We start from the raw sequence: 26,095 nt of genomic DNA, 5'->3' as shown, positions 1-26,095 counted from the left end.
TTGTTTTGTTTTGTTTTTGTCTTTTCTAGGGCCGCACCATGGCATATGAAGGTTCCCAGGCTAGGGATCCAATAGGAGCTGCAGCCACCAGCCTATGCCTGAGCCACAGCAACGAGGGATCCGAGCCGCATCTGCGACCTACACCACAGTTCATGGCAATGCTGGATCCTTAACCCACTGAGCAAGGCCAGGGATCGAACCCGCATCCTCATGGATACAAGTTGGGTTCATTACTGCTGAGCCATGACAGGAACTCCCAGGCTTTCTATTTCTCAAAGCACCTTCGCACTCTGCTCGTTTGATCCTCACAAAGGGAAGGACATGGGAAAGTATCAAGCTCATTGTCTTAGTCTGTTCAAGGGACTATAACAAAATACCTTAAACTGGTTGCTTATAAACAATGGAAATTTATTTCTCACAGTTCTATAAGTGGGAAGACCAAGATGAAGGTGCTGGCTGATTAGGTGTCTGGTGAGGGCCTGCTTCCTGGTTCCTAGACAGCTCTGGCCTGCTGTAAACTCACCTGGAGGAAGGGCAAGAACTCTCTGTAGGGTCTCTTTTATTTACTTTTTAATTTATTTTTATTTATTTATTTTTTCTTTTTAGGGCCACACCTGCAGCATACGGAAGTTCCCAGGCTAGGGGTTGGATCAGAGCTACAGCTGCCAGCCTTTGCCACAGCCACAGCAACACCAGATCCAAGCCATGTCTGTGACCTACACCACAGCTCATGACAATGCCAGATCCTTAACCCACTGAGCGAGGCCAGGGATTGAACCTGCATCCTCATGGATACTAGTCAGGCCCTTAACCTGCTGAGCCACGATGGGAACTCCCTCTAGGGGCTCTTTTACAAAGGCACTAATTCCATTCATGAGGTCTCCACCCTCATGACCTTATCACCTCCCAAAGGCCCCACTTCCAAATACGATCATTTTGGGGATAGGAGTTCGACATACGAATTTGGGGCAGGGAACATAAACATTCAGACTATGGCAGCCACCCACTGAAAGAGCACAGAGAAACCGAGACACTCCTCTGGCAATACAGGCTTCAACGTGCTGCCAGTGCCTGTCCCCTTCCCTGCATCCTTGCATCTAAGGACATAGCTAAACAGAACACTCAGCATATTTATCTGTATCTAGTTCTTCTTGGCTAGGTTGACCCCCCCATGACCCAACCGACCTTTTCCCATCATGTATTCACTGTGCCTGGCCACTGCTCTACACCGTTCCTGCCTCAAGGCAATTGAAGACCAGTCAGGGAAGTAGGTCATAGATATTGCATCTTCATACAATAGATATTTATTGAACCCCTGTGTAGCTGACCCTATAGAAGCCCTGCTTCCTGTCCCCCTGGCCCATAGCTGAGTTCACACACAGCTGCAAGAGCCCAGAGTCTGCACGTGCTGATAGCTTCCCACCTCAAGCCACGGGACTTTTCTCATGAAGTGGATTTTCTAGAATGCCTGGGGAAGTTGCCTACCTATGCCCAAGAGAGCTGATGTAACACCCTTAGAAGCAGCGCTCAACCAGGTAAGGACTTGGTTCAGCGGATAAATAGTCCAGCACATCCTTCCCTTGGCGGGGGGTGGAGGGGTGTCAATCTGAGATAAGTTCTACACAGATCCTCAGCAGGGTTTACTTCCATTTGCTCACTGTGATGGTTAATTTTCTGTGTCCATTCGACTGGGCTAAGTGATGGTCAGATGGTAAAGTTTTATTTCTGAGTGTGTTTGTGACAATGTCTTAGGAAGAGATCAGTCTCTGAATGAGCAGACTGAGTAAAGAAGAGGACCAGATAGGCAGTCATCATCCAATCCACTGAGGGCCTGAAGAGCACGAAAAGGTGGGGAGTTCCTGTTGTGGCTCCTCAGGAATCAACCCAACTAGTATCCATGAGGATGCGGGTTTGATTCCTGGCTTCACTCAGTGGGTTAAGGATCCAGCATTGCCATGAGCTGTGATGTAGGTCACAGACACGGCTCAGATCTAACATTGCTGTGGCTGTGGTGTAGGCTGGCCGCTACAGCTCCAATTGGACCCCTAGCCTGGGAACCTCCATATGCCTTGGATATGGCCATAAAAAGAAAAAGAAAGAAAGAAAAAGAAAAGAGAGGAAAAAGAACTGGCAAAGGAAAGGCAATTTGCTCTCTGTGTGAGCTGAGACCTCAATCTTCTGCCCCTGGATAGCGGTGCTTCTACTTGTTGGGTTTTTGGACCCAGACTGCATCACAGCACCAGCATGCCTGGCTCTCTTTCTGCAGATGGAAGATATAGGACATCTTCTTTAAGAATTGTGTGCTTCCCCTTTCCTTCCTTATTTTATTAATTGTGTGCTTCCCCTTTCCTTCCTTATTTCATTATTGAAAGAATTTTTACTATGTATACATGTATGTGTAACTGGGTCCCCATGCTGCACAGTGGAAAAAAATAAATTGAAAAAAAAAGAAAAAAATGGAATTTTTAGTATTCTAGTTTAGGGCATCAATTGCGGATTTTTAAAAACTATCTATAGTTTTTTTAAGTGGTTGCTCTAAGGATCAGAGTATACCTACTCAACTTTTCAGTCTGCTTATAATCACTGTTTTACCATTTCCAGAAAAAAAAATCTCACCAGCATACAGGTCTTTTCACTCCCCCCCATTTCTGCTCTAGTTGTCATTAGAATCAGTTACATCTATGTACATTGAAAACTCTATCACCCAATGTTATAATTTCTGCTTTCAACCATCACACATAATTTAAACGATTCGAGGGAAAGAATAGTCTATGATATGTACCCCAATATGTCCTATTTCTATTGCTCTTCTTTATTCCTGAGGTTTCAGGTTTCTTTCAGACATCATTTCCCTTCTACCCAAAGAACTTCCTTTAGTAATTCCGAGTTTTTCTTCAGCTTTATTTCATTTTCATTCCTGAAGTGCATTTTACCGAGTATAGAATCCTGGGGTGACAGCTCATTTCCTCACCACTTAGGATATGTTATTCCACTTCCTTCTGGCCCCCACGGTTTATAATGGAAAGATCCACAGTGATTTGGATTATTGTTCTCCTTTAAGTGATATGCTGCCCTTCTCTTCTTAGTTGTTTTCAAGATTTTCTTCTTCTTCTTCCTTTTTTTTTTTTTTTTTTTTTGCTTTTTAGGGCTGCACTCTCCTCATATGGAAGTTCCCAGACTAGGAGACAAATCGGAGCTACAACTGCCGGCCTACACCCCAGCCACAGCAACTCAGGATCCGAGTTGAATCTGCAACCTACACCACAGCTCACGGCAATGCTGGATCCTTAACCCACTAAGCAAGGCCAGGGATCAAACCCACGTCCTCATGAGTATTAGTTGGGTTCGTTAATCACTGAGCCATGAAGGGAACTCCCAAGATTTTTTTTGCTTTTAGTTTTCCGACGTTTGATTGTGATATACTAGGACGTCAGGTTTATCCTTTTTGGAGTTCACCGAACTTACTGAATCCAGAGGTTCATGGCTTTTGACAAAGTCACTGTGGTGGCTTGGACTGGGCAACCACACGGAGCTGAGCACTTCCAGCTGGCTCTGCACTTTACCCAGAGGAGCTTGCACCTAAGGGGGAAGCCAGACCTGCATGCTCTCCAAGGGAGCAGCTTCTGACTCCTGTCACCATGGCAACTGTGCTTCCTTTGCCCTATCTGTTGCTAGGGTGATTGTCAGCACAGAGTGAGAGATTCCCACAGTAAGAATTGGTTGCCATGGCGTAAGGTGAGCAGACAGGAATCTGCCATTCTTCCCCAGATTAGGGTCCTTGATTAGCTCTAAATCTAGGGGAAAATCAGGGCCTGGAGAGAAGATTAGACACAGAAACCAAGGGGAGGCTGGCTGTGGGGCAGCCACTGTACCTCAGGACTTACCCAAATCAGGACTGATATTAGAGCCCCTTATTTATTGGGGGATGGGGATTTTTCATTGTGTGGGGGGGTACTCTATACACAAAAAGTCCAAATCCCATCTTTCCTCCCCTTTAGGGCTTCTCTGAATTGTTTCCTTCCCTGAGCAAAACTCGGTAGCTGATCAAAGCAGCCCCATCCTCCACCTCCTACTTTGCCGTCCACAGGGCAGTTCTAGGACAACCTGCTTCCAAATTTTTCAATAGGTTATTGTTAAAACGCTTTTTGTGGGCTTGTCTGGTGGCAAGACAGGTGGGCTCCAGCCAGAGCCTCTGAAATATGTAAGGTCACAACAGAGAGGACATTTGGGGTGGGATGTTAAACAGCTCCTTGGTGCAGGTAGAAGCCTGGTTTCTTTGGGATGGTTTTTTTTTTTTTTTTTGGTTGGGGGGGCTGTCATTTGTTTGCTTTGCTTTTTAGGGCTGCACCCAAGGCCTATTAGCGGTTGAATCAGAGTTGCAGTTGCCGGCCTATGCCACAGCCACAGCAATGCCAGATCCAAGCCACATCTGCAACCTACACCACAGCTCAGGGCAATGCTGGATCCTTAACCCATTGAGTGAGGCCAGGGATGAAACCCACATCCTCATGGATACGAGTTGGGTTTGTTACCGCTGACCCACAACGGGAACTCTGGAAGCCTTGTTTCTGATTTCTTTCTCTTTCCACACATCACTCATAACATGAATGCAAGGCGGGGTAGGACCACAGCTGAAGTGCAACTTTTCTTTCTTTCTTTCTCTCTCTCTCTCTCTTTTTTTTTTTTTTTTTTTTTTTTGGTCTTTTTGTCTTTTCTAGGGCTGCTCCTGCAGCATATGGAGGTTCCCAGGCTAGGGGTCTAATTGGAGCTGTAGCTGCTGGCCTACTACGCCAGAGCCACGGCAACACCAGGTCCAAGCCAAGTCTGCGACCTACACCACAGCTCATGACAACGCTGGATCCTTAACCCCCTGAGCGGGGCCAGGGACCGAACCCGCAACCTCATGGTTCCTAGTCGGATTCGTTAACCACTGCGCCACGACGGGAACTCCTGAAGTGCAATTTTTCTTCACCCACTTCCCCCCGACCAGCACCTGCCATGGTTTATGGTGGTCTCTTTTCCCTTGGGAAAGGAACCCCCTCCCCTTGAACTCCAAGTCCAATAGGCCTGATAACTTGCTTGGTCTTCTGAGGATATCACTGTCAGCATTAGGGCCCTCGCCAAAGAATAGCGAAAAGAAGTGCAATATCAGTGCATGGAAAATGTATCATTTTGATAGCCTTTTCCCTGGAAGTTTGAAATCTTAAACGGGAGCGAGAAGTACACTCATGTCTGCTCAACCCACCCAAAGACCAGCATGTCCCTTTTTTCCTGTAGCATTATACTTCTCAAAGCGGATTCATGCTCATTTGCTCCTAGGCCTAAATTATTTCGGTAAATAATATAAAAGTATCATGTAGGGAGTTCCCATCGTGGCTCAGCGGTAACGAACCTGACTAGTATACATGAGGATGAGGGTTCAACCCCTGGTCTCACTCAGTGGGTTAAGGATCCAGCGTTGCTGTGAGCTGTGGTGTAGATCGCAGATGAGGCTCGGATCCTGTGTCACTGTGGCTGTGGTGTAGGCTGGTAGCTGCAGCTCCGATTTGACTCGTAGCTTGGGAACTTCCATATACCACACATGCAGCCCTAAAAAGCAATAAATAAATAAATATATTATGTACAACCCAAATCACTGATAACCAGTTCCTGGTAAAAGAGCTTGGGTCAGACCCTCCCACTAACATTAAACGTATATACTCTAGGAGTTCCCATCATGGCACAGTGGTTAACGAATCTGACTAGGAACCATGAGGTTCAGGGTTCGATCCCTGCCCTTGCTCAGTGGGTTAACGATCTGGCGTTGCTGTGAGCTGTGGTGTAGGTCGCAGATTTGCCTCGGATCTTGCGCTGCCGTGGCTCTGGCATCGGCCAGTGGCTACAGCTCCGATTGGACCCCTAGCCTGGCAACCTCCATATGCTGCAGGAGCAGCCCAAGAAATGGCAAAAAGACAAAAACAACAACAACAACAACAAAAACGTATATACTCTAGATAAAATATAGGGATTGTCTGAAAGCATGGAGACCAGCCAAAAGCAAGAAAAACTAGAGGTACTATAATCCTTGAAACAAGGAACCCCCACCCCCAACCAATGAGTTCCACGTTTAACAGACTTTTCCCCTAAGGATGCTTGACAGTTTTCTGCAGCACATGGAGAAAAGAGGCATGAAAAGCAGAAAGCGGAAGCCTGAATGGCTGAGGAAGTAGTGGTTGGGGTATGGAAATGCCAGAGAAGCTGGAGATTGAGCAAGAATTCTGGGAATGAGTGAGTGGCAAAGAAGGGAACCTAAAATCCACATTCAAATTTCCCTCACAACCTTGGATACCTTCTAAATGGCGTGAGTGCAGGGTGCGTTTTGATGCACCCGAGTGGAAAAGGCAACTATCTGAATAGAGATTTTCACAGTTGCCATAGTGTTCGAGACAGCAAGTTTGGGGTTCAGGACCCACAAATTTAAAAGGCTTTGGTAAACACGTTGGCATGTTCATGAAATCCCCAAAGGATGACACGCTAGCTGTACATGTGATGCGCCAGGACTAAGAGATGCAGCCTAGGATTAAGAGAACTACAATACTTCTGCCCTAACCAGGCTTCAAGGCTTTCTATCAAAAATTTAGTTTCATCCAGAATAAACTCAATGGAAACGAGTATAAATCAGAGTCTTTACCCTGCATCGACCTCAAATGTCCAGGGTACAACAAATAATTGATTGGTAAAGAAGCAGGAAAATGCCAACCATAATCAAGAGAAAGTCATTAATAGAAACAGATCTATAGGTGAGCTGGATGTTAGCAGATGAGGAAATAAAGACAGCTATTATAAATATGTTAAATAATTTATAAGGAATGATAAACCAAAAAAAAAAAAAAAGAAAGAAATGATAAACAACTGGGAAACTTCAGCAGAGAAATAGAAACTGTAAAAAAAGAATAAAATTCAAATTCTATAATTGAAAAAGTATTATTTGTTATTCATTGAAATTAAATTCATTGAATGAGTTTAAATTAATACAGACTGGATGCAGCAGAAGGGATCAAGTTAATAGAAATGATTCAAACAGAAGCACTGAGAGAAAAGGATCAGAAAAAAAGAAACAGCATAGAATCCAAGACCTGTAGGATAATAGCAAATAGTGTAACATATGTGTAATGGGAGTTTTAGAAGGAGAGGAGAGCTCATCAATTTTTATTGATGTTTTTGGAGACTGACCAAGATGGAAGGAAATGTAGAATAAAAGTGTTTCCCCACTTGTGTTTGAAAAACAAACAGGGAGTTCCTGTTGTGGCTCAGTGGTTAATGAATCTGGCTAGGAACCATGAGGTTGCAAGTTCGGTCCCTGTCCTCGCTCAGTGGTAAAGGATCAGGGGTTGCCATGAGCTGTGGTGTAGGTCACAGACGCAGCTCTGGTCTGGCATGGCTGTGGCGTAGGCCGGTAGCTACAGCTGCGATTAGACCCCTAGCCTGGGAACCTCCATATGCCTTGGGTGTAGCCCTAAAAAGACAAAAAGACCAAAAAAATTTAAAAATAAAAAATAAATAAATAACAGATTTAGGAGATTGAAGGAACTTTTGTTTCTTTGGTTTTTTTTTTTTCCTTTTGATTTTGAATTATCATTTGTTCCTTGCTGCTTGAGGCACATTCTTTTTTTTTATCAAATGAATTTATCACATCTGTAGTTGTATAATGATCGTAACAATCGGATTTCACAGGATTTCCATCCCACAGCCCAGGCATATCCTCCCATCCCCCAAACTGTCTCCTCCAGAGACCATAAGTTTTTCAATGTCTGTGAGTCAGCATCTGTTCTGCAAAGAAGTTCCGTCTGTCCTTTTTTCAGGTTCCACATGTCAGTGAAAGCATTGGATGTTGGTGTCTCATTGTACGGCTGACTTCACTTAGCATGATAGTTTCCAGGTCCATCCATGTTGCAAAAAATGCTGGTATTTCATTCTTTTTAATGGCTGAGTAATATTCCATTGTGTGTATGTACCACGTCTTCTGGATCCACTCCTCTGTCAACGGACGTTTAGGTTGTTTTCATGTTTTGGCTATTGTAAATAGTGCTGCAATGAACATCGGAGTACATGTGTCTTCGCGAGTCGTGGTTTTCTCTGGATAGATGCCCAGGAGTGAGATTGCTGGATCCAATGGTAGTTCTATGTTTAGTTTTCTGAGGAATCTCCATACTGCTTTCCACAGTGGTTGCACCAATTTACAATCCCACCAACAGTGTACTGGGGTTCCTTTTTCTCCACACCCTCTCCAGCACTTACTGTTTGTAGACTTTTGGATGATGGCCATTCTGGCTGGTGTAAGGTGGTACCTCAGAGTGGTTTTGATTTGCATTTCTCTAATAATGAATGATGTTGAACATCTTTTCATGTGTTTCTTGGCCATCTGTATGTCTTCTTTGGAGAACTGTCTGTTTAGATCTTCTGCCCATGTTTTGATGGGGTTGTTTGTTTTTTTGGTATGGAGCTGCAGAAGGTGTTTATAAATTTTGGAGATTAATCCCTTGTCAGTCGATTCACTTGCAAAGATTTTCTTCCATTCTGTGGGTTGTCTTTTCGTGTTGTTTAGGGTTTCCTTTGATGTGCAGAAACTTTGAAATTTGAGTAGGTCCCATTTGTTTATTTTTGTTTTTATTGTCAGTACTCTGATAGGTGGATCTGAGAAGATGTTGCTGTCGTTTATGTCAGAGAGTGTTTGGCCTATGTTTTCCTCTAGGAGTTTTATACTGTCTGGTCTTATATCTAGGTCTTTAATCCATTTTGAGTTTATTTTTGTATATGGTATTAGGGAATGTTCTCATTTCATTCTTTTCCATGTGGCTGTCCAGTTTTCCCAGCACCACTTATTGAACAAGCTGTCCTTTCTCCATTGTATATTCTTGCCTCCTTTGTCATAGATTAGTTGGCTAGGTGCTTGGGTTTAATTCTGGGCTTTCTATCCTGTTCCACTGATCTATATTTCTGTCTTTGTGCCAGTACCATGAGGTTTTGATGGTTGTTTCTTTGTAGTATAGTCTGAAGTCCGGGAGCCTGATTCCTCCAGCTCCATTTTTCTTTTTCAGGATGTCTTTGGCTATTCTGGGTCTTTTGTGCTTCCAAACAAACTTTAAAATATTTTGTTCAAGTTCTGTGAAAAATGTCCTTGGTAATTTGATAGGGATTGCATTGAATCTGTAGATTGCCTTAGGTATTATAGTCATTTTGATAATATTAACTCTTCCAATCTACGAGTTGAGGCATATTCTTATAACCAAAATTTAGCAACTGGGAACTTCATGGTGATTTGTATGTACTGAGGTTTTTCTGGTATTCAAAGGTTATATAGTAAATACATTTTCATTAACAAATCAAAAAAAAAAGGAGAGGAGAGGAGAGACACAAGAGGGACAAAAAGTATTTGAAGGGATAATGACTAAATATTTTCCAATAGTGATGAAATACATCAACCCACAGATAAAGAAGCTCAGCAAACCCCAGGCAGAATAAATGGAAAAGATCACGTATATGCTCATCATAACTAAGTTGCTGAAAATCAAAATAAATAGGAAAATATTTAAAGTGGAGAGAGAAAAAAACAGATGCATTTCTCTCAGAAGGACAACACTAAAGATGAAGACCGTCTTAACCACAGAAGCCGGAAGACGGTAGAATAATAATGCCTTTAAATGCCAAAAGAAAAAAGGTAATCCCTCAAATTCTATACATAGAAGAAACTTTTTTTCTTTCTTTTTTCCTTTTTGTCTTTTTAGGGTCACACCAGTGGCATATGGAAGTTCCCAGACTAGGGGTCAAATCAGAGCTGCAGTTGCCCTTCTATGCCACAGCCACAGCAATGCCAGATCCCAAGCCACGTCTGCAACCAACACCATGGCTCATAGCAATGCGGGATCCTTAACCCACTGAGCAGGACCAGGGATCAAACCCCATCCTGGTAGACACTAGTCAGTTTTGTTACCACTGAACCACAACAGGAACTCCAAAACATCTTTTTTTTTTTTCAAATTCTTTATATTTCCAGCTGTTGAAACAATATTTTTGAGAGCTGAGTTTACCTCTAGCAGCAAAACCAGAATTAAGCAGCCAGAATGCTATGGTAATTGAATACATGACCATTTCTCTTTTAGCACATTCCTTGTTCTCCTCCTCTAGAAGTTGTAGACATCTGTTTAGTTTGATTATCTGTCGTCTTAACGAAGCTGCATCTACAACAGTCATGTCATCTGAAGTTCCTTCAACAGCTGTATCTATATTTGAAATTCCATACATGGAGTCAGTTCTGACTAGCTGTCTGTTTTGGCGAACGGCATTTTCACTCATAGAGTGCTCTCTTTTTAGCCTGCCAACTGCACAGCTTTCTTCATTTTGAGGGGTTGGAGGAGGTCTTTCTAAATCTAGGTGGTGTAAGCACACGAGGTGGTGTTTTTAGTTCCAGAGGTTTAAAGGGAGTTGACTGTGTAAGGTCAAGATTTGCTGGTCTTGAAAATGGAATGTTTTCATTATTTCCTGCTACAACAATTCTCTCTGGAACCTGCATAATCACACTAGCATTTGAAATTCCTTCTTGGAATCCTTGTTCCAGGTCAGCATTTGGTAGTGCTACCTTTAATTTTTCTGGGAACTTCATTTGCTAATACCTTCAGTGTATTAAAGATTACTTTCCTTATATCTTTAAAATTCTACTGACTTATTAAAGCAAAATAAGTTTAAAAAGTATTGTGTGGTTTACAAAATATGTAGAAATAAAATATATAACAATAGTATACAATGGGAGTGACAAATGAACTATATTGTCAAAAAGCTTATACGTTTTTTAGTAATGTGGCATAAACTTAAAGTAGTTGTGAGAAACTAAGGATGTTCATGGACATTTCTAGAGCCACCTCTTAAACTAACACAAAAGAGTATAAGATTTCCCATTGTGATTCAGTGTTGATGAACCCAACTCGTACCCATGAGGTTGGGGGTTTGATCCCTGGCCTCACTCAGTGGGTTAAGGATCGGACGTTGCCGTGGACTGTGATGTGGGTCACAGAGGTGGCTTGGATCCTGCCTTGCTGTGGCTGTGGTGTAGGCTGGCAGCTGCAGCTCTGATTTAACCCCTAGCCTGGGAACTTCCATATTCCTCGGGGGTGGCCCTGATTTCATGAGGGCAGCATAACCAAACACTTAGAAAAAAAACAGGAGAAAATCTTTAGGAACTTGGAATAGGCAAACATCCTTTCTTTTCTTTCTTTCTTTCTTTCTTTCTTTCTTTCTTTCTTTCTTTCTTTCTTTCTTTCTTTCTTTCTTTCTTTCCTTCTTTCTTTCTTCCCTTCCTTCCTTCATTCCTTCCTCCTTCCTTCCTCCTTCCTTTCTTTCTTTTTAATATTGATTCTTTAAAAAAAAAAACCTGTTGATTTAATAATTTATTTAGCCACATCTGCAACATGTAGAATTTCCCAGGCCAAGGATGGATCCTTTATCTACTAGGTCACCAGCTAACTCTGGGCAAACATTTTTAAGGACACAGAAAGCATTAACTGCAAAAGATGAAATTAAAAAATAGGACTTTCTCAAAATTAAAATATTTTGCTTTTCAGAAAACACTATTAAAAACAAGGACCTACTGTATATATAGCACAGGGGACTATGTTTAATATCTTGAAATAATCTATAATGGAAAAGAATGAAAAAGTATATATACACACACACACACACACAGAACTGAATCACCTTGCGGTACACCTGAAACACTGTAAATCAATTACACTTCAATAAAATAGAACAAAGGGAAAAATACTATTAAGAACCTTAAAATGAAATGTTCAGGGTTAGAGAAAGAATTCACAAATCATCAATCTGTTAAAGTCGTTGTACCGAGAAGTATTAGAGAGTTATGTACACTAGGGAATAGTAAATCTTTTTAGACATTGTGTTCATCTCCAATTGTTGCTGTAACAAACCTAAATTTTGTGGCTTAAAACAACACTCATTTGTTATCTTACAGTCCTGGAAGTCAGAAGTTAAAATCAAATTGTCAACAGGGCATTGATCCTTCTGGAGAACACATATTTGTGTCTTTTCAGCTTCTAGAGGCTGTTTGCATTTTGGGCTGTGGCCCCTTCCTTGCCTCACTCAAATCTCTTGCCTCCCATGTGATAGCTCCCACTGCTGACTCTTACCCTCCCGTTTCTCTCTTCTAAAGACCTTTAGGAATAGGCTGGGCATACCCAGAAAATCCAGAACACTTTCCCCACCTGAAATGAACCATTTTCTAAGGCCAATCACACATGCAAAGTCCCCTTTGCCATGTAAAGTAGCATAGTCATGGTTTCCAGGGTTTCAGATGTGGACATCTTTGGGATGTCCCAACTGGTATTGTGGTTATGTAAAAAACTATATTAATTCTAAAAGATGTATATCAAATTATTTAGGAGTGAAATGTCCAGATGTCTGTAAATTATTTTTAAATGCTTCAGAAAGAAAAAGGAGCAATTGTGACAGAATCATCATAGTTGTTAGGTCTAAGTGGTAGGCCTATTGATGTCCATTTGATTCTTCTCTTTTTCAATATTTGAAAATTTTCATAATTAAAATTTTAAGCGTAATTAAAATTTTTGAAATGCCAGTTTAAGGTTTAGGAAACTCACACAGTAGCCTAAAACTAAAGAAGAGCAGAAGCAAGGGATCAGTTAGCTAGCTAGTTAGTGCAAGACCTCTATTAGAGTACGGAGCTATGGCGGTGGACATGGGGTAAATGGATGGCATACACTGAGCAGGTGGAACCCACGATTGCTGAAGGTTTTTAGGTGGGTGGGGGTAAAGTAAGCATCAGGATTAAAAAAAAGAGATTAAATTCATTGAGTACCCATTATCCAGTTGCTGTTCATATTTAATCCTCACAACAAACCAATGAGGTGGGTACAATTCGCACCCATATTTTGCATGCAATCTGTTTCTCCAACCTTGGGACTGAGAGTAGAGGTGGTAGTTCCTGGGGCTTGGATTATGTAAAAAAGAAGTGGGCTCCTGACAGTGGGGTTGGGGGGGGGCTGTGGGGGCGGTAGGGAAAGTAGGGGTTGGGTAGGCGTCCGCAGGGGCAGGGCGCACCAGCGATTGGCCCAGCTGCCAAGGGAGGGTTGTGCAGATTCAGTCTGGCCAGCGGGTGGGAAGCGACAGCCCCGCTCAATCCCTCCAGCAACTGTCTCTCTTCTCTGCGACTGAAGTGGGGAGCCAGCGCGCCGAGCCCGGGAGGATGCAGTGCCTGCTGTGGCCTGGGGGCTCCCAGGGGCTCTGGCTGCTCCTCTGCTTCCTGCTGCTGAACAGCCACACTGGGGGCTGCAGCGACATTAGTGGCCACGGTCAGGAGGAAATTTGGGGCGGGGGGGGTGGTACGGGAAGGGCCAGGGAGTGATTCTGAGAGGAGAGGGTCGTGGGTGGCGGGGGGGGGGGTGGTCTCAAGGTTAGGAAGCTAGGAGGAAAGGAATGTGTTTAGGGGTAAGAAGAGGTAAATGTAGAGAGCATCTCGCAGAAAGAGGTACAGGCTTGGAGTGGGACTCGGCATGTGAAATTTGGACCTAAGAGAAGCGGATTCAGAGGAAGATTGGGGATTCGGAAGGAGGACGGAAAAACCTATGGGCAGAGGGAAGTAAAACCGGCCTGTGAAGCCACAAGAGAAGCAAGACGCGCCGAGGAGCCAGGGCGAGAGATGCCCGGAGCTGAGGCATGTAGGGGACCAGGATGTCTGGACAGTAGGAGGAGGGGCCCTGGTATCAGGGTCATAGCTCTGGAGAGAAGGCTGGGCCGAGGGATGAGCCAAGACTTCCTTGTAAGTCCTCGGAGCCTGGGCTCTGCGATCCAATTTCCGATGAGGGGTTAGCTAGGGATAAAAGGGGATGGAGGGGGAAAGGGTCCATCCTTCTTCCTGCCCCTTCGCTCTGCGTCAATAGGGTAGACAGCCGCTGACTCACTTCTGAGCCGTGAGAGACCTACTGCGCAGACTCAAGGATTCCAGAGCCCGGGGCGAGGGACCGACTGCGCAAACTCCTAACCAACTCACCTTGCCTGAATCTTGGGTTTAGAGGCCAAGGCAGAGGATTCTCGAAGAACTGTGGGAGGAGGCCTAATGGTCTCCAGAATGACTGGAAGCGAGCCGTAGGGGGTAGGGGGTGGGGGGCGGTGGTGGTAAGTATGGTCAAGCCTTGTAGGAATGCCTGGCCCTCTTCACCTCCCAGAGCGCTTCCGGGCCAGGCTTTGGCCGCCGCTCAGCACCTTGGACAGCGCCAGACACGCTTGGGGCCCAGGTCACAGCTTTTCCGATCACTTACAGGAAAGCTACCACAGAGAAAATGATCTCTCCTTCCAGAAGCTCTTTTTTCTTCTCAATAGGGTACTGGAGGTTCTGCTGCTCCCTAAAACCAGGAGACTAGGATCCATTTCACTGGGGAGATTTTCCTTTTCATAATGACTCATGGTAATTCCACTATAGGAAAACAAAGACAAAAATGGACTCCCATCTACCTGGAATAAGGAAAGTGTGTATAGCATGAGGAATGAGTATCTTTACCCACTGTCCTTCCCTTATGCACAGTCAGGCAAACTGGCTTTCAAAACAAGGACCCACTCAAACCCGTACACACCAATACATTCTTCGAGGACTCCAAGACTCCTTTCTAATCCCTTCCAGTCTTCAAAGCTTTCTCTGAATGCAGTTCACCTGCTTTCCATGCCCTACCTCTTCACCTGACCATCCATTCCTTGTGTGTAACTTTCTGAGTCTCTGCTTAGTTCAATCTCCGCATGATGCTCTTTGTCTGTAAGTTTGGTTCTTATCTGGAAGTTGTTAGCAAAGGTAAATGAGGTGCAGGGGCCAAAGAATAGGGCAGGTGGTGATGGGGGGGGGAGGGAAAAATGAAAAGAAGGAGGACTTGAAAAGAGGAAGGGGTCTGGTGAGAGGGACAGAGACTAGTGGACACAAGGGTGATGGTGGATGGAAGTTGATTTCCTTCAACTGGAATTTGGAAGACTTCTGGCCAAGCTCCTTTCTCATACCACTATTTCACCCTTAGATGGTCAGGGCCAAGTGGGAGTGGGGCAGCTCTGGCCCCTCCAAGGATTTACCACCCCGATCTTCCAGCATTTGCAAGTTGTACTCCAGCAGATTGTGCCCCAAGGTGAGTAAGAGCTGGAGAAGAGAGGCTGGGCCCTGGTCAGGTATGGGGGTATACTGAGGGGCCTTTCAATCTGAGAATAAGCTTTCTTTCCCAGAAGGCTCTACTTGAAATTTTCCTGTCATGCTCACCTCATGGAGAATGGGGTGAGACCAGAGTGGGGGTGGAGCTGGAAGAGTAGGCTATCTGCCCTTGAACACCCTGGAGGAGCCCACCAGAGGCTTCTTGAAGAAGCCCCTGGAAGAGGTCAGCATCAACCTCCTTGGGACTAGCCCAAACCCCAGGCTCTATCTGAGTTTTTCCAGAGCCAAGAGTCCTTAAGTTCTTAGCCAGGAGAAAACACACACACACACACACACACACACACACACACACACACACCTAAGCCTCTGGGTAGGAAGCAGAACAAATTGTGTGACAAATAGAGGGAGGATGGAAAGGGAGTGGGGAGTCCTTTGAAGACAGCTGACTGACCCTTCATAAGAGCAGATTTTCATGACTGGGGGAAGAGTCAGATAGGAAATCTGGCTTTAGTTCATATTACTATTAGCACAAGTGATGTCTAGTGTATATAATGCTTTAGAAGAGTGGTTCTCAAAGTGCATCCCTGGACTAGTAGAATCAGCATCACTAGGAGACTTGTTAGAAATGCTAATTTGGGGGAGTTCCCATTGTGGCGCAGTGGTTAACTAATCCGACTAGGAACCATGAGGTTGCAGGTCCAGTCCCTGCCCTTGCTCAGTGGGTCAAGGTTCCGGCGTTGCTGTGAGCTGTGGTGTAGGTCGCAGACGCGGCTCGGATCCCGCGTTGCTGTGGCTCTGGCGTAGGCTGGCAGCTACAGCTCGGATTAGACCCCTAGCCTGGGAACCTCCATATGCCATGGTAGCAGCCCAAGAAATAGCAAAAAAAAAAAAAAAGAAAGAAAGAAAGAAATGCTAATTTTTGAACTTCACCTCAGACCTCCTGAATCAGAAACTCTAGGCATGAGGAAGAGCAATCTGTATAACAAGACTTGCAGGAGGTTCTGATACACCCTAAAGTTCAGGAATCACTGCCTTAGATTTTCTCAGCACTCTTTATATCCCTCATCTTATTTAATCCTCACAATAGCATCAAATGAGTCAGCAAAAAGAGAGTAAAATCCTAATCCTGACTGAATATTACATGCTAGGCACTGTGCTAAGCAACTTTTATATGCCATCTCATTTAATTCGCTCTGCAAGTTGTGATCCTTTATTTTTTATTTTATTTTATTTTATTTTATTTATTTGTTTATTTAGTCTTTTTAGGGCCACACTTGAGACATATGGAGGTTCATAGTCTGGGGGTCAAATCAGAGCTGTAGTATACCACAGCCACAGCAATGCAGGATCCAAGCCACATCTGCGACCTACACCAGAGCTCTCAGCAATGATGGATCCTTGACCCACCGAGCGAGGCCAGGGATTGGACCTGTGTCCTCACGGATGCTAGTCAGATTCGCTTCCACTGAGCCATGACAGCAACTCCATGATCCTTTATCTTGAGGGAGAGGGGGAGTGTTGCTCTCACTCTGGTCCCTGGTGTGGGCCAGTCAGAGGATCCCAGGTGTTAAAGTCATCATATCCTTTCTCTCTGCAGGTTTGTTCTGGAAGGATGACATGACCCAGAATGTGATGACCCAGAAGATGGGGCATATCAGCCAACTCCACCCCCAGGATCCATGTGTGAGGGTTGGGCAGGCAGCCTCTCCCACCAAAACCACTGGGGCAAGGTGTGTGAGGAATATGGCTGGTCCATGCTCTCTGGTGGATAGACAGAGCAAGGAGGGGATGGGTATTCAAAGTGCAGTTAAGAGCTGCCATGAGCATTAGGAGAATGATTCAAAAGTCCTGGCTGGGGTCTGTGGTAAACAATTCCATGAGCCATTAGAGAAAGGGAAAGGTGGTGGGTGCTAGCAAGCCTAGGTCCCATTTTTCATTCCCATCTTTTTTAGGGGCAAACAAGAGGAGAAACTTCGACTCCTATTCCCCAAGGTAAGACTCATGTGTCTTTTTAAGAATTTTAAGCTCCTGACTTTTGGTCCCATCTCTTTCTCTCTGGAGCCCTGTTGTCTTTTCTACCTGATTCTTGACTCTTGGCTTCTCTCCTCACAGAGCCCAGTGGTCAAGGTGAACAGGGATCAGTGCTTTACCTCCAAAGTGGTTGCAAAGGCCCTGAAACGAGAGGTGGCCACTCCTGCCAAGGTGAGAGGCTTATTTTTTCTAGGGAGGTTGGAGGCATCACCAAGATCCTGTTCAGATGAGGGATGCAGGTGCAAAGGAGGGACTGAGTATTGGAATGTGAACAGAGATGCTGAAGGAAATATTTTCCTATTGAAGGGTACCCCCACTTTCCTGTTTCCCAGACTACTTGTGGGTGTCCATTTGAAAGGTGGTGGGCCATGATACAAGTGCTAGGAGCCTCTAAGGATGAAATGATCTATGGAGTCGCACACAGGCATTGAGTTTAAAATATGCATGGAAAACTGCAGTCTTCAAAATTAAGTAAAAGATCCTCCTTTCCTCCATGTACTCCCTTGTATGTAGCAGGTGACAGCAAAGCTCCTTTGGATGAATGGGAGATGTTGCCCAGAGGCCCTCACATTGAGCACCTTGCCACATTGTTCTACTTTGGGGTCTGGACAAGTCACCTGGACAAGGCTCTGGGTTAACTCCTTGGGATGCTGGAACTCTTTAGAATCCAGATTGAAAACATCCATGTAGCCCTCCCATCTCTCTTTAAAGATAAGACATTGGAAGTTCCCGTTGTGGCTCAGCAATAATGAACCTGACTAGTATCCATGAGGATGCAGGTTCAATCCCTGGCCTCACTCGGTGTGTTGGGGATCTGGCGTTGCTGCAAGCTATAGGGGATAGATCGCAGATGTGGTTTGGATCCTGCGTTGCTGTGGCTATGGCATATGCCAGTAACTGTAGCTCTGATTCAACCCCTAGCCAGGAAACTTCCATATGCCCTGGGTTCGGCCCTAAAAGAAAAAAAAAAAAAAAAGATGAGACACTGGGGCCCCAGTTGGTCAAGCAACTTACTCAAGGCTGCTTAGGAAGTTCATGGCAGAGCCAAGCCTGGACACAGGTCTTCTGATTTCCAGCCCTTCCTCTATGCAGCCCCTATCCTTCCTCTCAGAGACTGCAGTGGGTGTTGGGCTGTCCCAAATATCAGACTCCTCTGCATTGACAAAAGTCTTTTTTTTTTTTTTTTGGATTAAGACCTAAATTACAAGAAGGTAGCAGCCAGAGGAAGATATGAAGGAAGGGCTTCCCAGGAAGAGAGCACCACAACAACCAATGCCCTGAGACAAGGATTCCATGGCATGTCCGAGGAATAGACAGGAAAGTCAGCAACAGAAGGTTGGATTGGAGAAGTAGGCCCCAGGTTGACTATACAGGGGCTTATAGATGGTGAAAGGTTTGGATTCTATTCCAAGTGCAGTGGAAAGTTGACTGGGAAGATTTTTTTTTTTTTGTCTTTTTAGGGCTGCACCCATGGCATTTGGAGGTTCCCAGGCTAGGGGTCTAATCAGAGCTGTTGCTGCCAGCCTACTCCAGAGCCCTAGCAACACCAGATCCGAGCTGCGTCTGCGACCTACGCCACAGCTGACGGCAATGCCGGATCCTAAACCACTGATCGAGGCCAGGCATGGAACTCGAAACCTCATGGTTCCTAGTCAGATTCGTTTCTGCTTCACCACAACGGTAACTCCAACTGGGAAGATTTTAAAGGAAATTTTAAGGAAGAGGATGTCATCATATGATATGATTGGGGAGCTTCTGTTGTGGCTCAGCAGGTTAAGAACCCTGATTAGTATCCATGAGGATGCGGGTTTGATCCCTGGCCCCACTCAGTGGGTTAAGATTCTGCATTGCCATGAGCCGTGGTGTAGGTCTCAGATGTGGCTCGGATCCTGAGTTGCTGTTGCTTTGGTATAGGCTGGCCGGTGCAGCTCCAATTCAACTCTTAGCCAGGGAACTTCCATATGCCGCAGGTACAGCCTTAAAAACAAAAATAAATAAGTAAATAAACAAACAAACAAATAAATAAAAGGCCATTCTAATGATAGTGGGGATGGATTATGAAAAGGGCAAGTGTGACAACTGAGATTTCTGTAAGGAGCCCACCATTCTGCTCCAGGGGAGATTGAGGTGGTGACAGTGGAGCTGGCGCCTCCAGCTGGCTGTGTGCTCCATCCAGAGGCAGCCTGCACCTCTGGGGACTTCTAGCCCCTCATGTTCTCCTGGGAAATTGGTTCTCACTCCTTTAAGAGCAGCTGGGTTTCCTAAGCCTGGATTCGTTGCTGGATCAACATACTCAGAGCTAAGTGACAAACCAGCTTGTGAGGGACTTGTTGCTGTGGTGCTTTCAGGAAAGCAAACAAAGTGCTGCCATTTCTCTCCAGCCCGAGCCCAAGGGAGAATCAGGGGATGAGAACCCTATGATCCTGTGTGGGAGCGAAGGGGACAGGCGCTCAATCCAGGGCTGAGTCACCGTGGGCTTGCTCACATCAGGCTGTTATTGAAGCATGTGGGGGAGAGTAGGAGAGGAAGGGGCCCCCTCCCCACACACTGATTCCAATCCTTTGCTTGTTTCAGGGCTTCTTTGAGTCATCCCACACCGTGGGCCACAACCTTGTCGCTGACTGAGACCTCGTGCGAAGCCTTTTGCCCCAGTGCCCTTCCCTTTGCCCTCCCAAGGGGCAGTTCCAGCATGACCTGAATCTGGATCATTAAAGTGACTTTCACGCAAACTCTCTGTGACTTGCCCTGAGGCAGGATGGGTGATGTTTTGACCTGGCCAGGACCTCTGACCTGAGAGTGGGGGGACCAGAACAGGGGGATGGGGTGAGGAGAGCACAGTTGCTCCTTACTGCTAGAAGGCTGCCTCTGTCTTGTTTTTCTTCCAGTGACCATTCCAGAAGTGGGAAGAGCGAGGGTGGGCCCGCAGCTGGAATAGCAACCTTCTTTACCCACACCCAACTATGCTGTGTGGTCCTTCCATGTCAAGCCGGGACCCTGCTATTCTGTAGGGATCTCCACCTCCAGCATTCCTGCTAGGGTTTTCCTGCTTTTCATGCTCCAAGAATCTACATAGAAGTGCTGTAATGAAAGTGCACGCACATTAAATATTTTGCTGACTCTTGCCAGTTTGCTCCTGGTGGCTTAAAAACTTAAAAAGAGGAGTTCCCGTCGTGGCGCAGTGGTTAACGAATCCGACTAGGAACCATGAGGTTTCGGGTTCGGTCCCTGCCCTTGCTCAGTGGGTTAACGATCCGGCGTTGCCGTGAGCTGTGGTGTAGGTTGCAGATGCGGCTCGGATCCCGCGTTGCTGTGGCTCTGGCGTAGTCCGGTAGCTACAGCTTGGATTCAACCCCTGGCCTGGGAACCTCCATATGCCGCGGGAGCGGCCCAAGAAATAGCAACAACAACAAAAAGACAAAAGACAAAAAAAAAAAAAAAAAAAAAAAACTTAAAAAGGAGTGGGTAGGGAGTTCCCATTGTGGCTCAGTGGGTTATGAAACCAACTAGTATCCATGAGGATGCGGGTTCAATCCCTGGCCTTGCTTCTGTTGGTTAAGGATCCGGCATTGCCATGAGCTGTGGTGTAGGTAACAGATGTGGCTCAGACCCCATGTTGCTATGGTTGTGGCTGTAGCTCTGATTTGACCCCTAGCCTGGCAACTTCCATATGCTGTAGGTGTGGCCCTAAAAAGCAAAATAATAGTAATAATAATAATAATAATAGTAATAAAAGGGAGTGGATAATCTGATCACCCATGCTCCAAGAGCCAAACACCAGAATGTCCTACTTGCAGAGCTTTATACTTTGCAAGGTACTCTCATACATATTGAACTTTCACAGGTATGAGCAAATGGGCAGATATCAAGATTTTGTGGGAGTTCCTGTCATGGCACAGCAGAAACGAATCCTACTAAGAACCATGAGGTTGTGGATTCGATCCCTGGCCTCGCTCAGTGGGTTAAGGATCCAGCGTTGCTGTGGCTCTGGTGTAGGCCAGCAGCAACAGCTCCAATTAGACCCCTAGCCTGGGAACCTCCATATGCCATGGGTGTGGCCCTAAAAAGACAAAAAAAAAAAAAAAAGATTTTGTTTTTCTAAGAAATCTCACTCCTTTGAGCAACTCAGAAATCAAGGGACCAGTTCTCGATGGCACAGGGTCTTGATCATGCTGCTGTTCTTGCCCTCTCCTCTCTATTTGTTCTGTTCAGGGATGTATCTAAACCCAGTACTAGACCAGTCATATTCATTTATACCTCGTCCTCATTAAATCACGCGAACTTTTCCACTCACCCACATTTTCCCCTCGTTCACTCCCTCTTTCTTTCTCATTCATTCTCAAACATTTAGAAAACCCTGTGCTTCACTGCGCCTGGCCTCTATGAGTATGTCTGGTTCCTTCCCTCAAAGACCTTGAAGAGTAGTCAGGAAAGTTAGCCAGGAGTTCCCATCATGGCTCAGTGATAATGAATCTGACTAGTATCGGTGAGGAGGCAGGTTTGATTCCTGACTTTGCTCAGTGGGTTAAGGATCGGGTACTGCTGTGAGCTGTAGTGTAGGTTGCAAATGAGGCTAAGATCCCATGTTGCTGTGGCTGTGGTGTAGCAACTGCAGCTCCAAATAGAACCCTTGTCTGGGAACTTCCACATGCCATAGGTGCAGCCCTAAAAAAAAAGCCAAAAATAAAATAAAAGGGGGAAATTTGGAGACAAACATGCACAGAGGGGAGATGACATGAAGAGATACAGGGTAAACATAGCCACTAACAAGCCAGAGAGGAACCTGGAAAAGTTCCTTCTCTCATAGCCCAAGAAGGAACAAATCCTCCTAGCACTTTGCTTTTAGACGTCTAGCCTCCAGAACTGTGAGACAATACATTTCTATTGTTTGAGTGCCCAGTTTGTGGTATTTTGTTACAGCAGCCCTCAGAACTAATACAAGGTGACTTGTTGTTGTTGTTTTGTTGTTAGAGATGTTCTGCCTGAGTGAAAAACCAATGCTGCTCAAGGAGCAGGAATGTCTGGAGGGTTGGTTGGGGAAGGAAAATGAATGTACTCTTTCAAGGTTAAAGCCAAAAGCCTATTCAAGGACATCACAACAGCAATTGTCTCCTACATCATTACTTTTTCCCTGGATGCCTGATTGTTTTCATCAACATGTAAATTTACTGCAATATCTCCTAGATTTAATTTTTTTCTCTGGTAATGGCGCACTAGGTAATTCATACTGTTCTGCCTGCTGAAGACAACTTGTCTTAGTCTGATTCCTCCCCACATCAAAGCCTGAAGTAAGAGCTTGCATGGGTGGGTGTCATGCCGTTTGCGATTAGATTTTAAGATGAAGAGAGAGGGGAGTTCCTGTCATGGCTCAGCAGAAATGAATCTGACTAGCATCCATGAGGATGCAGGTTCAATCCATGGCCTCATTCAGTGGGTTAAGGATCCAGTGTTGCTGTAGCCGTGGCATAGGCCAGAGGCTACAGCTCCTATTCGACCCCTAGCCTGGGAACCTCCGTATGCTGTGGCTGTGGCCCTAAAAAGACCAAAAATAAAAAAGATAAGAGAGAGAATGGGAAGGGTGAAACAGAAGGCTTGGGAAGATAAGGAGTTATGGACAACTGAAGTCAGTCCTTCAGAAGACTCTCTTAGGCATCATGTACAAGGCCTCTCACAGTTGTCCTCTGAGATAGAGAAAAAGACAGCGTCCTATGGGCCCATCCCCCATTGGGTCAAGGATTGCACTATAGAATGCTAATTTCCTCATACTTCCAGGTTTTTCATGCATGGGAATGTCTGAGCAGATTCCCATGAGTATCTAATGCTGTGGTAGCAGAGAGGACCCAGGCCAAAAACAAAAGATATGCAGGGCAGGTGAGGCAGGTGGTGTCAGATACACCTGTATGTAACCAGTGGCTGCAGTACTAGCTTTAGTTAAAAGGTAACCCAAGAGGATCCTAGATGGAGCATAAGTGGTGTCTGATATACCTTAAAAGCTGGATGGAAAAGTATCCAAAACCTTCCTAAAAGCATCAAGCCGCTAGCAAAATAATGAGGCATAACTGACTCAGGTCAAGATCTAGGAAAGGAACAGAATCCAGATATGGTACACTCAGAGATCAGCATTGCTTTGGACTGGAAATTTCCCAGTCTGAGAAGCAGACAAAAAGCTGATTTAGACAGCCTATGGAGCTAGAGGAGTAGATGCTAGTGTCCAGGGCTGTGAAAGGAAGAACAGTGAACCATTCTCTGTTTTGTTCTGGAACCAAGAGGCAAACTCTAGAAAGAAGGAGAAATGGAAAACAATCTATCCTTGCTTAGACTGCAGCATGTCTGAAAATGGATTAAGGTTATATCAGATTGCTAGTGCTGGTAGGCAAAAGTAAATGAAAAACCTCTAGGACCTTAAATTATTTCTACAAATAACTTTTCAAGTACTATACTCTGCACAGCAGAAAACAGAAACAAACCCACAGTGATCCAATGATTCCAAACCAAAACAACTATGCTTACTCTGTTTGAGCATATAAAAGCCAGATTGTCATTTCTGACAAGGATCTAGAAACCACAGAAAGTAATGTAGAAGTTTTTTTTAAAAGAATAAAGCATGTTGGGAGTTCCCATCGTGGCTCAGGGGTTAATGAATCCAATTAGGAACCATGAGGTTTCGGGATCCAACCCAGCCTTGCTCAGTGGGTTAAGGATCCGGCATTGCCATAAGCTGTGGTGTAGGTCACAGACGAGGCTCGGATCCTGCGTTGCTGTGGCTGTGGCGTAGGCCAGCGGCTGCAGCTCCTATTAGACAACTAGCCTGGGAACCTCCATAGGCCATGGGTGTGGCCTTAGAAAAGACGAAAAAAAAAAAAAAGAATAAAACATGTCAAAACACATGAGGCCGGAGAGAGGATTAAGATGGCGGAATAGCAGGACTGGAGCTCAACTTCTCTCCTAAAAACAACAAAATTCACAATTAAAGGCTGAGCAATCTTCACCCAAATGGACTGGGAACCCTAAAAAAGATACCCTACTCCAGAAGAGGACGAGGAGGCCACATCAAGAGGTAAGAGGGGCGATTTCACGATATAAGAAACCCCATACCTCCTGGGTGCGAAGCCCCACAGACTGAAAACTAACTGGTTCACAGAGACTCACCTCCAGGAGTGAGAGTTCTGAGCCCCACATCAAACCCTTACGTGCAGGGATCTGGCACTTGGAGAAAGAGCCCCCGGAGCATCTGGCAGTGAAGGCCAGCGGGGCTTGTGCACAGGAGCTCCACAGGACTGGGGGAAACGGAGACCCCATTCTTAAAAGGCACACGCGGACTTTCACGTGCACTGGGTCCCAGGGCAGAGCGAGTTCTCCATAGGAATCTGGGTCAAACCTGACTGCAGTTCTTGGAGGACATCCTGGGAAAACAGGGGTGAATGTGGCTTGTTGTGAGGGACGGACATTGAAAGCAAAGCTCTCGGGAATATTCAGCAGCTGCCTTTCTCTGGAGGGGGCCATTTCCGGAAATTCTGGCCCCATCAGTCAGTCAGCCTGAGAAACCCCAGGGCAAACAACAACCCAGGTGGGATCACAGCCCCACCCCTCAGTAAACAGGCTCCCTAAAGACCCCTCAGGCCCACAGCTGCCTCTAATCCCATCCAGAGACTAAGCCCCACCCACCAGAGGGATTAGAATCAGCTCCACCCACCAGTGGGCAGGCATCAGCCCCTCCCATCCGGAAGCCTACAGCAAGCCCCCTCATACCAACTCAGCCACAAGGGGAGCAGACACCAGAAGTAAGAGAGGCTCATATTTTCCATTCCACTTCTCCAGAGGGAGTCACTTAATCTCTTTCTTAAGATCCATGATATAATAATCTGTGTGAATGTAATTATGTTTAAATATATGTATTTTATTCTGTAAAAAAAATAAAAATAAACCTCTACTACTCGATAAAAAAAGTAAAAAATAAATAAAATAAAAACATGAGCAGGAGTTCCCATCGTGGCACAGTGGTTAACAAATCCGACTAAGAACCATGAGGTTGCGGGTTCGGTCCCTGCCCTTGCTCAGTGGGTTAACGATCTGGCATTGCTGTGAGCTGTGGTGTAGGTCGCAGACGCGGCTCGGATCCCTCGGATCCTGCGTTGCTGTGGCTCTGGCATAGGCTGGCAGCTACAGCTCAGATTAGACCCCTAGCCTGGGAACCTCCATATGCCGCGGGAGCGGCCCAAGAAATGGCAAAAAAGACAAAAACAAAAAACAAAAAAAACACATGAGGCAGGAGTTCTCTTGTGGCTCAGTGAGTTAAGGACCCCGTATTGTCACTGCTGTGGTGAGGGTTTGATCCCTGGCCCCAAGAACTTCCCCATGCTCTGGGTGTGGTCAAAAAAAAAAATACATGAGGCAAAATTGATAGGATTGAAGGGAGAAATAGAAAGATTCACTTTTGTAATTGGAAACTTCAACACTCCTCTGTCAGAAATTGATAAATCAAGCAAGCAGAAGATCAGTAGGCATATAGATGACCTGAACACAACAATCATTCAGTTTGATCTAATTGACATTTAGAATACACCATCCAACACTTAGAATATACAGATTTCCTCAGGATCTCATGAAACATTCATCAAGATAGACCACCATAAACACACATTAACAAATTCAAAAGATTAGACATCATACAGAATACATTCTCAGACCATGATGGCATTAAACTAGAAATCAATAACAGAAAGATTGTTGGAAAATACCCAAATATCTGGAAAACAACGGCTTTCTAAACAACCCAGGAGCCAAAGAAGAAATCTCAAGAGAAATTTTGAGATATTTTGAAGTAAAAATGAAAATGTAATTTATCGCAATTCATGGCATGAGGAGAAAGCAGAGATTAGA

At 45.1% G+C, this 26,095-nt stretch overlaps 2 protein-coding genes across 2 annotated transcripts; one reads left to right on the top strand and one right to left on the bottom strand.

Moving 5' to 3' along the window:
• Nucleotides 1,515-10,628, bottom strand: LOC100737339 (mitochondrial fission factor-like). Its single transcript, XM_021074739.1, is given in 3 exon segments — nt 1,515-1,579; nt 10,068-10,414; nt 10,416-10,628. Coding segments are annotated over 3 exon segments (546 nt in total). The 5' UTR covers nt 10,550-10,628.
• Nucleotides 13,074-20,339, top strand: RESP18 (regulated endocrine specific protein 18). The gene is made up of 6 exons (XM_003133671.4): nt 13,074-13,355; nt 15,063-15,167; nt 16,785-16,917; nt 17,140-17,179; nt 17,300-17,389; nt 19,793-20,339. Exons 1-6 carry the CDS (start codon nt 13,250-13,252, stop codon nt 19,841-19,843), a joined length of 525 nt encoding a protein of 174 aa, XP_003133719.1. The 5' UTR covers nt 13,074-13,249; the 3' UTR covers nt 19,844-20,339.

The sequence above is a fragment of the Sus scrofa genome, chromosome 15, assembly GCF_000003025.6.
Source record: "Sus scrofa isolate TJ Tabasco breed Duroc chromosome 15, Sscrofa11.1, whole genome shotgun sequence".
Classification (NCBI taxonomy): domain Eukaryota; kingdom Metazoa; phylum Chordata; class Mammalia; order Artiodactyla; family Suidae; genus Sus; species Sus scrofa.
Note: the sequence above shows the minus strand (reverse complement) of the source record. Positions and strands in the feature narration are given on the sequence as shown.